The sequence below is a fragment of the Patagioenas fasciata genome, chromosome 1 (genome assembly GCF_037038585.1).
Source record: "Patagioenas fasciata isolate bPatFas1 chromosome 1, bPatFas1.hap1, whole genome shotgun sequence".
NCBI classification, from domain to species: Eukaryota; Metazoa; Chordata; class Aves; order Columbiformes; family Columbidae; genus Patagioenas; species Patagioenas fasciata.
This window is the reverse complement of record NC_092520.1, coordinates 116,757,034-116,774,858: the sequence shown is the minus strand read 5'-3', so window position 1 is coordinate 116,774,858 and position 17,825 is coordinate 116,757,034. Positions and strand designations below refer to the sequence as shown.

At 37.6% G+C, this 17,825-nt stretch overlaps 1 protein-coding gene across 2 annotated transcripts in view; it reads right to left on the bottom strand.

Annotated features, from left to right (window-relative positions):
* Positions 1-17,605, bottom strand: part of PRKX (protein kinase cAMP-dependent X-linked catalytic subunit) — a 59,301-nt gene extending 41,696 nt beyond the window's left edge. The window contains exon 1 of one of the 2 annotated variants that reach the window (XM_071813178.1): positions 17,094-17,605. In XM_071813178.1, coding sequence (XP_071669279.1) covers positions 17,094-17,280 — 187 coding nt within the window. In that variant the 5' untranslated portion in view covers positions 17,281-17,605. The remainder of the gene's footprint in view (positions 1-17,093) is intronic. The other variant, XM_065857143.2, reaches the window with a different exon arrangement.
* Positions 17,606-17,825: the final 220 nt, after the last annotated feature.

Sequence of the window (17,825 nt, the reverse complement as noted above, 5' to 3'; positions counted from 1 at the left end):
TAAAATGCTAATTTGTATAAGGAAGTATACATCAGTGAGATTTATTCATACATGTCACCAGAGCTATGCCAAATGATAACTCTACAACTCTATAATTTTCAGCACTGTGACCCAAGTAAAACTTAGTGGCACAGTATCACAAATTTGCTATTAAAAAGTCAGCTCACTCATCTGGCTTTTTTGGTTTTAAGTACTGATATAGCTAATAAACGGACACTACACACAAGAAAGAAGAGATGCAGTTTTTTACAAATAATCATAGCTCAAGCCACATCGAATCTGCAACCTTGAATTTAGCTATATAATTTGTTATTTTACATGTGCTATTCAAGTTTATACAGCACAAGAGTCTCAAAAGATACTTGAAACTACTGTTCTGTTTACTTTACACTTGAGCTGTTACACAGGCAAAAACAGAAAAAATATTTCTGATGCAATTAAGCCCTTTTCTGAAAATTTTATTTAGTTTGATATTTGTTTCTAATGGGTTGTACTGAATACTAAAGATTTTATTATAATATTCACAAAAGACTTAATTTTATAACAACAGCAAAATTAATACCTTTCTGAAAGACTCAGATAATTTCTTTGCCTCTGTAAGGTACGAACAGTGCACTGGGCCACTGAAACCCTGTATTCCATCTTCCTAAAATTAAGCTTTACAAAACAAAATCAAAATACAAGACAGTAATAATCTTCTCCTAAAACACTATTTCAATCCAGACCAAGTACTGCAAATGGATTTATTTCTGGTTAAGGGTAAATATATGGAGAATTCATGAGTGGAACAAAGTATTCCTGAAAGGGAAAGGTTTGTTTATATTCATAAGGCAGTATTAAGTGATATTCCTGAGAAACTAGAGAGTAAAGAGGCATTATGTATCTAGAATTTACTTGACATGTTTATCACCTTCCCAAGTTCTCTCATACTACACTACCAAAAACTAGTGTAACACTGTCCAAAGGAAAGGTGATGAAATCACTATTCTTTGGCACTAGAATAGACATAATAGTATTCTCCACATAAAGAGCTATTATGTGATAAAAATGAAGTAACTCTAGAATATCTAAATAAAGTTATATCTGATATGGAACTGGAACAAACACACTAACACAAATATTAAGTTTCAAATTCCCAGTCTCCAAATTCCATTCTCAAATATCAATTAAACAGTTCAGAAGAAAATCTCTATAGTGCCCAGGAATTACATTACTGACAGAAGCAAATAATGAAAATATGCTTTGTGTTAATACCTAATGTTACTGAGGACATGCCAATTTTAATTTAGCAATTATGTTTACGCTAAACTTTTAAATACCCTAGCAAAAAATGACTGTGGTCTTCAAATTTTTCACACTATTCAGGATTATTTAGACCACTACACTGTTTTTTTTCTCTATAACGTAGAAACATAAATCTAAACTCAATTGAAATTCTGTTCTGTTTTCTAACCGAAACACAGAATGGAAAAATTAGGTTTTTTTTCTGGTTTTACTGTGCAGCTTCTTAATAGGAAAGAAAAGTCACTTCATGAAGTTTCTACAGTTTGAAGCCAGCTGCCCGTGTTAGTTTTATACACACACTTTCCTTCCCCTTCCATCTCCAAACCAGGATCCAGTCTCTGTCCAGTACTATACCTCTGAAGATCACACCCAAGAAACCCACCCAAGCGAACAAATAAGATTTTACATAGAAAGTTGACCATAACTGACGATTATTTAAATGGACGAAGATGAACCAGGATGAGACCATTCAAGAATTTATAATAGAGTACATCCATATATATATAAAATAAAGAATTCACAGATTTGAAATTATTTGTGAGTCACAATACGAAACAGAGAATTCATCATACAGTCACATGAAGAACAAAGAGAAGGATAAGGTTCAAAATTAAACACCAATGTCACAAGGAAATAAAATATCCTACAGTATATGTGGTTCAATCACATGTTGGCCAAGGCTTTCAAGATTTCTTGAAGGATGCTTTGTTTGGACATGTGAGCACAACTTAGTTTGCCCCTATGTACACCTAGCAAGCTAATATAAACACTGGAGAAAAGCTAAGCTTATTACTTCTTGCAATATTTGTATCAAAATGCAGGTAGTTATTTCAGACAAATTTTATATTATTTGATAGCTAGTTTTATATAATGACCAGCTTACCCAATATAAAACATTACGTGTAGTGTGAGAATGCTTAAAACTAATAAAATCAAAACCTTTACTGCAGAACACTATTACTTCCACTAATGGCACAGTATATGCTTCTTTAAATTGTATATAATCTTTCAAAATACAGATTGAGTGTTAATTCTGATGGCAATTTTGTTCAAATTGATGATTTCTAAATTGTTTATTAGTAGGCCTTTCTTGAATATTATCTATCAATTCAAAGACTGGCTCCATTAAAATAAAAATTAAAAAAAGTTACCTCATCCTCATGTTGTAGAATTTGAACACCACCATGGACAAAAATCCGTATGAATCCAGAAGGACAACAGTAGGCAGGCATACGAGCACATACTCTACACAAATCTTTCTGTAAGACCCAAGGGCTTGCTACAAAATCTAAAACCACTTCCAACACCGTTACACAAAACTTCGTTCACAGTTTTTAAATGCATTGAGAAGACCACATAACTCTTCACGCCTTAAGTTTTGGCTGATAAAAATCCTTACTAATGACCAAGGAAGGAAGGAAGGAAAGCTTTGAAACACCAAAGCAAAATTCTCCACTATTTATGACAGTCAAAAGCATCAGGAGATCAGAACCTTAAGACCTAAAACTGATCAGTCCATTATTAACATTATCTGGTTACACCCTTTCACACAAACCTCTAACACAAGAACTTAACTTCTACCTAAAGTATATTTAGAATACCGCATGGAAACCTATTTTCAGCACTACAGATTTATCAAGTGCTGTATTCCACAAGCCCTGAGTAGTTATTTTCCAGATCTTAAGTCACAATACCCTGTATGGTCATAAAGACTATCAAGTATATTATACTGTAGTAATAATAGTGAAGTCTACTGGATGGACCTTACTAACAGAAACAGAATTTCCAACCCATCATATCACAGTCACAGTTATGAGCTAGTCAGCCATAGAGAGCCCATTTTATGTCTGCAGTGTTCTCACTTTCCAGTCACTGAAAGCAGTTAGTCATTAATACTCTAATCTTGAAAATAAACCCAAGCTCTCTTTTTTCATAAGAATCAATATTTTATTTTAGATTTTCATTCTTTCAGTCTGCTATCCTATGTGTGTCTTCATCACACATCAGATTTCTTAGCAACACATACCCATGTACTTAGATACACAGATATATAATATATATGTACACATACATCCATTTACTCAACCACAGGTTGATTTATTTTGTTGTTTACTGCTATAGTTGCTTCTCACTTCCACTCTCCCCCATTCTCTCATCCCATAAAATCTCAGAATAAATTATCTGAACCTAGTCTAACATACTTAAAAACAGGATCACAGTCTGTGGCAAGAAGAGTAATGAACAGCAAATCCAACACCACCTTGACAGGACAGATTAAATTACAACTAACTGAATTAATGAGTTGTGGTTCACACATTAAGAGTACTTGACATTCCCTTGTAACCTCTGTTTTCCAAAACTGTAGCATCACCGTTTACTAAGAGGTTCATTCACTATTATAGTTGACAAAGCATACCCTTCAACAGAAATGTTTTTTAACTATTCATTTTAAAGAACAAGCACTTAAATATAAATTATAATTCAGGACCTACTCTTAAATAAATAGTGCACAAGCACAAACGTGCTAAAATTAGAAGGCAGGACCAGATAGAAGGGTTATAAAAGAACATAAAATCCATCTATCTTGGCCAGGTCTCATCGGTTCATATATAACCCAAATCAGTTGCAAGTGAAACTTACTGTATCTGACAGTTATTAGTTTATCATCCATGAACAGTTTTTACAGAAACTGAAGCATGTTAAATTTTCAGCATCAAAGATAAAAGGCATACTTCTGCCCTGAAGAAAGATGAAATATGTTAGGTATATTTGGCATTTACAGTTCTACGAAGTGAACTGCAGTTTATTTCAGATGCTTGCACGTTTCATAGGAACAAGTAACAGTCTCAGAAGACAGGAAAGAGACTGATGAAATTATTATTATTATTATCATTATTATTTCCTATATAAGACGTCCTATCAATAAAAGGTACTATCAATGTTTAAAGTCCCTAAGCACCTGTTTTCACTGTACTACCCTTTATAGTCAAGTTTACCAAGTTCCTTAGTCTTTAATATGAGGCCTGTATATGACATGCAAAACTTGAGAGATTATTGCACTTTACGATGAATTATTCAATAGTTTGCACCCCAAAAAAAAAGAATTTGTCTTGCTTATAAAACTAAATGAACTATGTTATGGAAGGATCTCCAAAGCAAACTGATTAAACAGTAGAGCTTTTTTCCTTCTCACTGCTCTCCCGTACCCCCATATGTCTTAGGATTTCTATGTTGGTTTTGGGGCTTGTTCGGTTGGTTGGTTTTTCTTTGTATTTGTTTGTTTGTGTTTGGGTTTTTTTGGTATGGTTTTGTTTTGTTTGTTTCTGGGTTCTTTGCTTTTTTTTTTTGTTGTTTGTTTGTTTTGTTTTTTGTTTTGTTTTGTTTTTTTTTTGGTGGGTGTGTGTAGGTGGCAGGGTTGTTTATTTGTTTGTTGTTTGGTTGGGTTTTTTCCTATTACTACAATCATTGCTTTATCTTATTTCAAGAATCGTATTACAGAGAACTAAAGGAGGCCAAGCAACAAAGCTGTGTTTGCTTTCAAACAATGCAGCTCCTAACATCTCTATCAAAAAGCCAATTAGGCTAGAAATCACAACTACTCTGACAGTATCTGAGTTCTGAATCTCTGCCCAGCTGTTAGATCTAATTGCCAGTAGAAGAATTTTTTTCTTCCTACAAATACCTTAAATGCCAAAACAAGTGAAGATTAGGGGTTTATTAATCTATTTTATTACAAAGATAAACTGGCAATATTTCATGCAAGAGTGCCCAACTTTAGGATATCAGTGAATCCACAGCTGCCTTATTTCCACATAAAGTTGCTGACATCGCACACTCAATAACTAGCAACAGCTTCAGGTTCAGACATACCTACCAAATCAAGCCCTAGTAACAGCTGTTTCTTCACATGCAGCAATTTCTAACACCCAGTCATGCTCCTTAATAGACTTAGACTGTTCTACTTGTTTAGCTCTGAAAAGAGACAATATCAAGGAAACACAAACCTACTTAAACAAAATTAGTGTCTCAAAACAGTGTTAAGTCCCCTTATCCTACCCTCTTTTTCCAAAATATTTTTAAAATAGGAATTCCAACATTCTGACTAATACCCATGCAACCAAATCCTGCTTCAGTTTTATATTAAACAGGTTTAACTGCAGACTTGTCAGAAAAAAAAAAAAAAAGATTGCTGAGGGACTTGGCTAATTAGCCACAAAGCCACCTGTCTTTGAGTTTCCCATTTCACAGTGTTGCTTCTCTACTTACAATTAGCATGTATTGCGAGCTCTTCTCAACAGAAAGATTTCACTGGTCAGTAACACCACCTACATATAGTGCAATTCATACACATTTCACGTTAAAAGAATATTAAAAATCCTTGCTAAGTAGAATTTTGAGATTCTATTTCTCCATTTGCCTCTGATGCCAGTCCGGTTGAATATTTATGGAATTACACCCTAGCCACATCTTATGGTCAACTTCTGCTCACAAAATAAAATCAAGTTATGCTTTTTTTTGGTTTTTTTTTTTTTTTGGGGGGGGGGGGGGGGCATGGGCCAGAAAGGCAAAGGCATAATTCTGAAATCTAAATGATATTTTGGATGTCAAATACTTCTATTTCATAAAATGCACTAACTCACGCAAATTGTCCTATCACAGATTTCCAGAGCATTGTTTTCCCAGAATTATCCAAAATCAAGCCAACCAGTCGGTACTCTACCTAACTCACAACCGAGGGTGCAGTAGGAGCATTGAAAAATTCAGGTCTGCCTAACAACAAAGCAACAAAAAATTATCTCCAATGTCACAAAAATAAATATTTTCGCTTACAATAATTCAAGTGTTGCAGATAAAGAATTGACATAATTCTAGAAACTCTCTTCACTTTGACATTTAGAACAACGGCTAAAGTTTGTTCTATTAAACACTGAAAAGGGATGGTTTTCATTGGCTTTACAGCATTAGGAAAGGATATGCCTCAATCTGTTTCTGCTTCTCAACTGATCAAGGATGAAATGCATACAACTGAAATTTTAAAAATTAACTTCAAAAACCACCCCCCCACCCTCAGAAATATATTTCCATGCCTTTTAAAATTTTTGCATTAACTTTGGTATTACTTGTTGGGTTTTTTTTTTTGTTTTTTCTTTTTTTCCAGATTCTTTCCAAATCTCTTCTCAGTTATTTTGTTTTAATTCTTATGGTTCTGTCTTCTAGGACACACTGTCTTTCTCCTCGCTTCTTTCCAGCTGTCTTTTCTAGCAAAAACCAAAAACCAAAACCAAAAAACACACAAAAAACCAAACAACAACAAAAAATCAAGTAACCAAACCAACTTTAACCAAGGAAAATTTTCCATTAACAGATCCAAGGAATAACTGCTACCCACTTTGAAATTACTAGAACACATGCAGAAAGCTTTTACATAGAATAATTTGAATTAACTTGCAGTACTGGGAAACTTTTAGAAATAGTTTTAAATGTATTATATCCCAAATGACGTTATTTCCAAATATATTAATGAATGAGCAATTTCTACATATATAGTTCCTAATGTGAATTTATTTTAAGTGGACTGAACTAATTTGGTCACAAAAAAAGGAGGAAGAATATGTTGTTGAGTCAGTATAACTTCTGTATCTACCACTTCGAAGTGTAACAACTGGCTTGGCTAAATAGAGACATATTCTAGAAGTCTTCATAGACCTTTGAAAGTCACAAAAGTCAGGGTGAGCTTAGTGGCCTCAGAACACTAATTCAGCATACCGACATGCAACCTGAAACATTTTGATGAAAGGGGGACAAGAATCCCAGTTTAGAAACAGCCTGACCAGCAGCTGTCTTCATTGTTTGTTTTCAAGGGACAGGCATGGAGTTACCCACTAATCTTCCCGAAAACAAACTAAAATTTTACAATGCATAATCTGAAGTTATTTTCGGTAGACCATGCAAATTAAAACTGTACAGGCTATCATCTCCTGCACACAACGAGCTGTAGATAGCCAACACTAAGCTGGAGGGAAGAGGTCTGAGGCTACATGTCTATCATCAATTTTGGGGCAGGTGGCTAGAGGACTCTCCTATTACAGTTCCCAGAAGTTTCACATAAACATAGTCAGTTCCCAGCCTCTTATTTTTTCATATTCACCATCCATATAGATATTACAGTGCATCTTAATTAGTAGATCAGCAAAGTAAAAATCTTACACCCAGTTTAGCCTGTTTTTTAAGTGTTTACGGAGGGATAGCTCCTCTCTTAACATCTACCTAAACAATTTTAGAGCATTTAATTTACTGACTGGAGTAATACCCGAGAGGCATAAGCAGCAGTACTAACTAGACATTTTCCTTTAATCCACAGAGCTCACTGCACCTTCAACAATAATGGCAGTGTCATTACTGTAAATATATCAGATTGCTCAGGGAGTCCCCATATTCCCCAGTACAAACAGAACAACACTCAAGCAAAAGCCAATAATGCTGTGAAAGAAGTTACATTTTAATGAAGAACCATACCAAAACTCAAAAAATAATGCAATAGTTGGCACCTTAAATTGTCACTTCACATGAGTTCGGTAACAAACCATTACATCGTTGTTAAGAATCATGAAAAAAATAAAAGAAAAAACCCAAACTTTGACAGCTCCACATGCTTTCCTCCTGTATTAGACAATGTCACAAACTATATAGTCACATTTTTCAGGGAAAATAACATATTGCATTAATAGCTTTAGTGTTTTCTAAAAGTATGCATTAGACAATGCCAAGGGTACCCAATAAAAACAAATGCACGCCTAAGTCACAGACTACAACTGCTAATAATAGTTTATATTATATAGCTCTTCTGCCTTGAGTTGCCTTTCCCAAGTACTCTAATAAATACAAAATACAAATTACACCGGAATTGTTGCAAATTGCAATGTTAGAAAAAAAAAATCAGATGTGTGATCTTTCATGAAAAATTAGCTCAGAATCAGAACTTCAAGGAAATAAAAAATATTTGACACCAAAAAAAATGTTACATGCTGTAGATACTGTATGAATAGTCTGTAGAAACAAAGATCAGCTAAATGTGATAGTCAACTAAGAAGCCCTATATATGTGAAAGAAAGTGAGCAGAAGACTGTTCCATATTCTCACTCTTTCTATATCAAGCTGTACAACTGTAGAACTTGTTTTATGAATTTTTATATATATATATATGTATGCATATATATAATTTATAATCCAAATGAGAAAGTGGTAGGTGATATTCAAACTGAATATCCAGAAGAGAAACAAGAGCGAAGATGATGTTATGTAAAAAGTAGTCTGTTTTAGACACCATACCCTGTTGGCATAACCACTATGAATTACATTGCAAACCAGATAAAACCACATAACCGATCTACTTTTACTTCGGTATTAAATAAACACTCCCCAACAAATAAAGAGTCACAAGACTAGAAATCCAGATATTTCACAGCATATTCAAATTGCCTGAGACGTGCAGTTCAGATTTACTCAACCATAATTATGTCCAATTGAGCTGGACCATTGAGGGTCAAAGCAAGACTTTGGGAATGGTTCCACTGACCAGATCAACCCAACCGACAAGTCTACAATTCCATCACCATTGGTATTGTACAGAAATTTGTTATACCATGCAGTTTAGTGTCGTGGAAACTATGCTTGCTTCATTAATTCTACTGTGTTTTGGTTATAAATAAATAAAAACACACACTAGCAATTTGTCTGAGGTGAAGTGTATCAAAACACACTAATTGATTCACTGGAGAAAAATGACAACACATTTACACAAAAGTTACTGTCAATCATTTAACAGACCAGCTATCAACTGCTCCAAGCCAAGAGAGACAGGAGTGAAGAAAGCAGGCAGCAGAGTAGAAAATTCTCATGAACAAATGCCACAGATCTCCACAATTTAAGATCAGACAGGGCAGCTGTCAAAATTCACCAAAAGAAAATGTGAGTGTCAACACATTTGAAGAGCAACTCTGAAATGCAAATATCCTCAAACAACCTTAAAACAGGTATAGATACTGATATAAATCTTTCAGTATGAGCATTACACAGCAGCTCAAGGAAGCTTATTTTACTAACACACAAGCACTTTAGCCATAGAACTATAAGTTGTAGTGAAATGATGTGAAAACAGTTTATGTCTCATATAGGTATGTCTAAAAAAAAAAAAAGAGAGAACTGTACTTGTATGTTCTACAATGTAGATATGTTCAGAAGAACACATTCTGAATACTTTTAGTATGCTATGATTCACAGTTTCAACATTATTTTTCCGTGCTCCAGTGATCTTCGGCCTTTCAAAGAGTTTAGGTATTACATAGAATAGTTAAGTTGCTTAAACTGAATTGTAAAAACACAATATTTAGAGTTCAGTTAGACTGTGGCCCTTAAGCTGTGTAAAAACAAAAGCTTAAGTTAATCCTCATAATCAGAGTGCTATTCTAAAATTTTCAGAATGCTCCTCAGGGTAGAACAAGATATTTTCTTCAAGTTCAAATAAGTTCTACAAAATGACAAATCTATTATTCTCAGAATTTTTATTTTCTTTTTTAGATTATCAGTGGATTCAGGGCAAAATTGTTCACAGAAACACTGCATCTATTTTACACTCTGTCCCTCTAAACCTTTAGAAGAAAACACATCTTGTCAAGCATCATCCCCTGAAACTCCTCAAGAAATAAGTCTTTAATTTGCCAACTTACAGTCTTATTATCACAACTGAAACTATTTCAATACCCTTGAATATATTATTTACCCAAAATAAAATGGTAAGCGTAATATTAAGGGCAAAAATGTGAACATTTCTTTTACCAAAATTAACAAAGCAAGATTACAATTATCCACAGAAATACAATGAGACTTACATAAGTGTGTTTCGTGTATTTTCTCATTCTGTAACATTCCACTCACTTTCTAAATATAATGTATTTTGTTAACTACATTCACAATTTAGTCACCTGTCTCACAGGTAGATTACCTTAGTACTCTAAATTTACAGTCTCTATAGTACAGAAGAGGCTGTACTATGGGAAAATCTCTGATCCACCTTCAGTATTAAAAAAGAATAATAATAATGATGCAATAGGTATTTCAAGTAAAAACTGAACCACTGCTCTAATGTGAAGTGTAAACAGTGGTTAAAATATCATACCATATACCTTCCCCTCTCCTCTTTTTTTTTTTTTTAATAAGAAAAAAAGACATTTCTTCATTCATTTGAAATATAGTCTTTCTGTGGGAAAACAGAAATATGGTCTAATTTTGAGAACTGCTCTTCCCTATCACCTGAATATCCCAGGTGCAAACTAATACACCGTACTCAGCAAAATTTTACTTGCCAACATCTTTGAAACTGCCAAAACACCTGTAACACTGCAGAAATGGGAAGATGATTTCCCAAGTAAAGACACTGTGTTAAATTAGTCATGAGTAGTACAAGCTACTGCTGAAGATGTTTTACACTGGTATCAGCAGTATTGTAATGTTTAACCTAAACTAATTTAAGAACAGGTTATGCCCAGACAAGCCCTTTCAAGGTAAACACACAGTTCCCATCTTCACAAAAATTCACTCTTCATTGCTGTATACATGTCTACGCCTTTCACAACAAACAAAAGTGGTATTACTGGATTTATTATTAGTGGTAATACGAACTCCACCGCCCTTTTCATTCTTCTGATATTTATATATTGCATATCATCCTTAAAGTGGACCAACACAGGATTAAATGCAGTTAAGCTTGGAATTTGTTTGCCTAAGTTTTCATTATGTAAAATCCAAAATAGAAAGACATCCATTTCCAAAAGGCTGCTCTCCCTGTCCACTACAAACAGTCCAGACATGCAAATTCAGGAACCTCAAGAGAGAAAAGGTGAGTCAATCCCTAAGAGCCTACATGCTGTAAACCACCAGTACTTGAAGTTCATGTTCCTCCCTTTGAAGAAGGGGAAAGAAGAAAATTAATTCAAATTTCTACTTCTCTTCAGGTTTCCTATCTTTTCAGTTTGGGCTGACACACAACACTTAATGGAAGAATTTTTCAACAGTATCTTAATCTGGAACATAAGCTTTATTTAAGCATAAACTTGGCAGGAGGAAGGTGTGGTGTTAGGAGCTTTTGATTTAGTGGGAGAGAAGTTTAGCATGTTTTTTATTTCTGAAATATTAGTATTAGTTGGATTCCAGATTAGTTGTTAATTTGCACTGCAACAGGCGCTTTTGGGCATCTCTGGCCTATTTACAGAAGTTAACAAATTATTTATCTTCAAGAAGCATATTTGAGTGCCAAAGCCCGTTCTATAGCTTACAATCAAGCTCACAGCATTAGAGGAAAAAATACTGAATTTCTTTCTACAATCAGACACCTAAATAAGAACAAGGCAAAATAAACAGGTAACAGGCGAACACTAGCCATTTACCTCAACACTGATTTTAAACACTGAGGACAGAAAAGCAGAAATGTGAACTTTCAGTTTTCACAGGTTCAGATTTCTTCCTTATACTCTCACTTTTTTGACCTTTCTGAATGATAAAAGATAATATTTGTTTCAATCCATTTTTTGCAGCCTAATGAGAGCAAGAACCTTATGGATAAAAACCTGTTGCTGCCTACTCCACAATAAACATTATGCTACTGAAATTCACCTCAGCAGTGGATAACAGGAAAAGCAAGAAAAGAAAGCTGAGTCACACCTGGTCATTTTCTCTCTAGATCATCAGCTATAACAATACCAGGGATTTATTTTGGGACAAGTATGATCTTGTTGGAGGGAAAAATGAGGCAAGAAAGACATTCCACAGACAGAGTGAAAACAAAATGCAAGTCATTTAGCTTTATGACTAAAGTTTCAAAATTGTACAAATGTAATGGTGAATTCAGGTCACCATTACAGTCACAACATTCAGACCATGTTTTCTTTCAAAACTTGTGGTATTCAAGGATACTGCCAAGTAAAATCATGGATTATTATTTATCATTTCAGTATCAAGAAAAGGTGACAAAACAGGAAAAAAATGCTCACACACCCCTTAGAATATAATACTTTAAATAGGTGAGTACCTTAGTAGTGTAACCAAAAATAACACTTGGTAAGAAACAGAACTAATTTGAGCCTCTTTTAAAAAAATAAAAAAAATTTTAAAAAGCCAAGAGTCTTTATTAACTAGTAAAGAAGAACTTAGTTATTCCAGTGCATAATTTTTTACTTAGACTATACACAGGGATAATAGTACTATAATGTCCCATACAGGAGAAGTTACCTTCTTAAAGCACTAGACTACAGCCCTGTAGTTTCTGTCCTGCTGATAAAATGCCATTTGAAATATCTTTGGCTAGGATATTTTGTGTGTCTACACAGTGAAATTAAGTATTTAAAAATGTGTTGTGTCTCACTTTTCCCATGTACTTTTTAAAATTTTCCCATGCTCATAAAAATTAAAATACTGGTTTGCCCAATTTTTTATTCTGCATTTATTTAGTGTAAAGCACTTCCTGGGAACAGCTGTTTTAAAGAATCTTTTCACATGGAAATACTATTAAAATATTTCAGCCAATTGAACAGATTTACAAAACCCTATTTGCATTTAGAAAGTCTGCTATGGAATTCATTTCACTTTGAAAAATGGGCAAGAAACAGATCTCACAGGATAGAGGGCAGAAGTTTGTCATCTTTCTCCTCCTAGCATTCTTTTCCTTCCCCCTTCCCTATTACCACAAATTTCATTTGGGAGCATAAATTTTGTTTTTCCAACTTCACCTACCCAAAAGTGAAGAAATATCTTCTGGTTTCCTCATACTTATTCTAGTTTACATGAATTACTTATTCATTATGGCATAATTAAAAATTTAATATCTTCACTTCAGGACATATGTCAGGTGTCCAACTGCAGCCACGCTAGCTACTGCAGTAGAAAAGCTGCTCTTATTAAATGTTCATCAAAAATAAGGATAATTCAGAAACTGTGCCAAAAGTGTTCATAGTCCCTTGTCTTCCAGCAACAAGACCTACAAAAACTTTGAAATGGGTTCAGATAAGCATGGGTGGGCCACGAACTTTCAGCAGCTGAATTCCAACAAACATAGTGGTCATGACATAAAAATTTTTGCCTTTGTGCAGCACAGAACTTAGCTTCAGCACAGTATGTGGATTCAACTGAGATTCACAGAATATTTCAGCCTGGTCTGTGCAGGAGCTTCTAAGCATGCTGAGAAAACTCTCATATTTCAGCCTCCTTTAAAAGGAAAGTTATCTTAAAAAACAAAAGTGTACAACCAGGCACCTTCAATAGTTTCAGAGCAGGAGTCCTCACCTTTCATATAAAAGGATTAGTTAAACTCCCATTCACCTCAAAGGTTAAAAGCCACATCTTCAACCTCTCAGGAAGTACCCTCAAAGGAAAATTATTCCTGTTTAACCTCTCTTAGTGCCAGAAACCAGTATGCACCCCACTTCTGTGCCCTCCCTAAACCCATATGTTCACTTTATTAACTAAATATTAGGGTACTTCCCCCAAAAGTATTCCTAGCATACTAGAGACTCTAGCCTCTGTTCCAAATGTCTTTTACCAAAGGGCCCACAAATGTCAAAACAAACGTTGAGTCCTGGGGTGCTTGCGGGAGAGAAATGTCCTCCCAATCATTATGCTAAACTGTTCTCCCCTTATTCTCTTCCTCCCCTCACAGTGAGCTCTTTGCTAAACAAGGCACAGTGTCCAACAGAAATCATAGAACATGTCCAATCCAGCCTGCATTATGCTGGTTGGGTTAGGAGAGAGAATTTAATCCCCTTGGACTTTGAAAAATATTTAAAACAGCCGCTATTATATTCAAAGCAGGTACTGCTTGCATTTTTTTTTTTTTTTTTTTTTTTTTTTTGCATAAACTTTATTCCATCCTCCAAGAGAAGGTGCCTAAAGTCAGGGATGAGCACAGTCTCACATGACACAAATGTCATTTTGTTACCTTAAAAATTACCCATAAACAGCTGTAAGAGCATGGAGCTCACCTTCCTATTTTGCCACTTTCTCAAGCTGATAGTTTCCAAGGCCACACTGTTTCTAAGCGTGGATATGTCTATAAGCAACAATGGTTCTACTAGAGAATATGTCAGAATTTCTGATCCTGTAATTTCTGGCTATCGCCCTCCCCTCCACCAACACCTCCCAATATCTCAGAGCACATAGCTTTTGAGAACTTGAGCAGAAAGAAAATGGCTATTATCACATCAATCAAACCGCAGATGACTCTAAATTGCTGTAGTGAAACTGATGTCAATACATTAATTTCATCTGTGCACAGAGATAAAAATGGAGGATGGGGTAATACAGACTTAAACCACTAAAATAAATAAATAAACAAACAAACAAACAAATAAATATGCTCTTTAAGCACAGGTGAAATAAACCTAAACTGTACTCAACTAACTTAATTTTAAAAGGTTTAAGCCAAACAAAAAAATGAGCTTTTCAAGTTGAAGTACACATCTACATAGTATTCTGCACTTAGTTAACTTGCAACCCATTTACTTCAGGAATGCAACGTAGCATGTTAAGAGGTGTGTACAGAACAGCCCAACCTCACACAGCGTTATTGGCTCAGATCTCAGCTGCATGACAGACACATTAGCTGGGCACTGCATCTTTTATAAATTCTGCCACTCAGGAGCAGGTATGTGTTCAGTTTCAGTATCACTTTGAGGCTGCATTATTGCTTCCTGGTCAGGAGACAGATCCCTTCCCTCCTCACAGCCTCCTATTGAGGTGCATAGACATGTCATAAATCCATTTTAAAACCAACTTACAATAAGCCAGCTCAGCTTCTTTGAGAAGGTAAAGCCTTCTGTATTTATCTGTGCACATTTTTATATCCTTCAACTTCTGCATTTTGTCTTCCTTCTCTCTACACTTCAACCAATGCCACAGTTCATAAGAGATGTAAAGAATGGTCATCTTCTCACAGAGCTGTTTGAGGAAAGAAGAAAAAAATCCAGCTGGGGAAGACAGAAAAGGAAAGGAGACTCTTCTTTAAGTATTCTGTCCATGTCCTGATAGGCAGCTATCTGCTCCTTTAACATTTTATTCCCTTCTCTGTGTCTTCATATCAAGAAGTCTCAGTACTTTAAAGTCTCTCTTTATATCTTGTGGAATCACAACTTTCCTCTTCCTTAACTTCTAAGGATCACCTTAAAGAACACTCCAAAAAGCTACACTGTTTAAAATTGACACCAAGATTATTTCCACATTTCTTCATTGCTCTCAGGAAGATTTCCATTACTATTATCCTTTATTTAAAAATTACTATTTTTCTGCAACCTATGCTTCACTTGAAGTCATAATCCTCTGTGATGACAATTGTATCCACAGCAACTAGTCATGATGTAACAAACAAGACCAACCACTTCTGGAAAAAAAAAAAAGCGCATCACAAACCTTTCAAGCAGTCTCTTAATAACCTTAATTAATTTCTCAATAAAATGCCTGTTCACATTCCAAATTGGAAAAATCATCTCAAAAAACAACACACTTAAAGAGAAGATAATGTGATCTTCACTGATCAGAATATTCTCAGGCCCTTTCAACTCCATTTCTAAAGACATATTAAAACCATTAAATTCACTGAGAAAAGGTTTAAATTGCATCTTTTTTGCTGAAGAGAGCTTAAGAGAAATCAAGATTTACAGTACTTATAAGAATAAATCTATCCAAAATCATTTCACAGTCCTATGAAGAAAAAAGAATACAACTTCCACATAGTTGAACATACAATCCTTCAAACCAGGTGCAAAAACATATGTAACTATGCACATGACCAAACACAATGCACAGACAGATATAGTGGATATGAACACAATGAACATCATCACTGATATCTGAAATGCCAATTTATTAAACACATGCATTTACTATGAAATGTTGCTGATTATGAGCAGTTAAATGTAGTAGATATGAGATGTAACCTTGCCTTCTACCAAAATTCTACACATGCAAAGCGTCTTCACATGAATATTCATGGCAACAGTGCGATGGGGCTCTGAAATACATTCTATTCAGTTAACCTGTTTCATCTCTTCATCATCCTGACAACTACGTTTATACGACGAATTTTATATCATGACGCAGGTAAATTAATTTAAAACAGACAGATGAGGTTTTAACACCAAAAGGTCTTCAGCAGTGACTGCCCCCACCTCACAGACAGGCCAAACCCGGTGACAGGCTCGTTCAGCTGCACACCAAAAACCACGATGACCTCGCAGCCAGTGACCGTGCCCCTGGCAGCACGGGGCCCGGTCACTGCTCCCGCCCCCCAGCCACGCCGTGGACAGACAACGCCGGCAGCCTCCTGGGGGCTCCCAGCACGGCTCCCCAACTACGCCGAGGCTGCACCGCAGCAACCACAGGCAGCCCTGCGCCGCCGAGCAGCCCTAACACCGGCCGGCAGCCCCCTCCGCAGCGCCGCCGTTGTGTGTGTGTGGAGCGGGAGGGGGGATCGCCCCCAACGGCACCTGCCAGCCGTTGCCTCGGAACGGGCCCACAACGCCCAGCGGCCGCGGCTCCGGGGAAAATAAAGGAGCGGAGGAGGGGGGTTCCCAAAAAGAGGACGCGCCCGGGAAGGCAAAGGTGCAGCCGGCCGTTGAGGTACCTCCGAGGACCGCGCCCGGCGGGAGGACGGCGGGGAGCGCCCAACGCTGCCCGCCCTTCTTCCCGCCGGGCACGGCCGCAGGCAGGCACCTGGGCAGCTCCTTTGTTCCTGCCTAGTCCCGCCGCTCAGCGCTTCCCGCACTCACCCACAGTGGCCAGGGTCTCCAGGTCCTCCAGCTTGTAGGCGGCGGGCTCGGGCGCGGCGGGCGAGTCGGGGCCGGCGGGGCTGGGGACCGGCACGGCGGGCTGAGGCGCGGCCAGCCCCGCCGCCGCCACCGACTCACCGCCACTCTTCGACCCCATTTTGGCCTTGGCGGCGCTGAAGGCGTCCATGGGGCCGAGCGGGCGCCCCGCGGCCGCTCAGCACATGGAGGGAGGCGAGCCGGGCCGGCGAGGGGAACGGGAAGCAGAGGGACCGGCGGAGACGCAAAGTTTCAGTCTTCAGCAGGCGGTGTGGCTGCGGCCCGGGGCTGGAGCCCGTTCCCGCCTCTGAGGGGACGCGGAGCCCTTCAGCATCGCGGACAGCCGCCCCGCCGCCCGCCTCTCGCAGCAGGGATAACCGCGCAGACAATGGCGAGGGTGAGCAGAGCCGCCCTGTGCCGAGCCGTGCTGTGTGGAGCCGCGCCGCGCCACACGCGGGGCGGAGGGGCGGGGCTTGGTTCCTGCCGCTGCGGCACGGTCCCGCGGACGGCTGGCGGGGCGGGGAGGGAGTGAGGCGGGGCCCCGCCGCACGGCGGGAGCGCGGAGCTCGCCCCCTGCCGCGGGCACGGCCCGGGGGTGTCTAGTAACGCTGGTGTTCTCTGCTTGTCCTCCCTGGCTGCGTCCCGCCAGAGAGACAGCGCGGCTCTACTGCTGAGTGGGGAGAGTGTGTGTGTGTG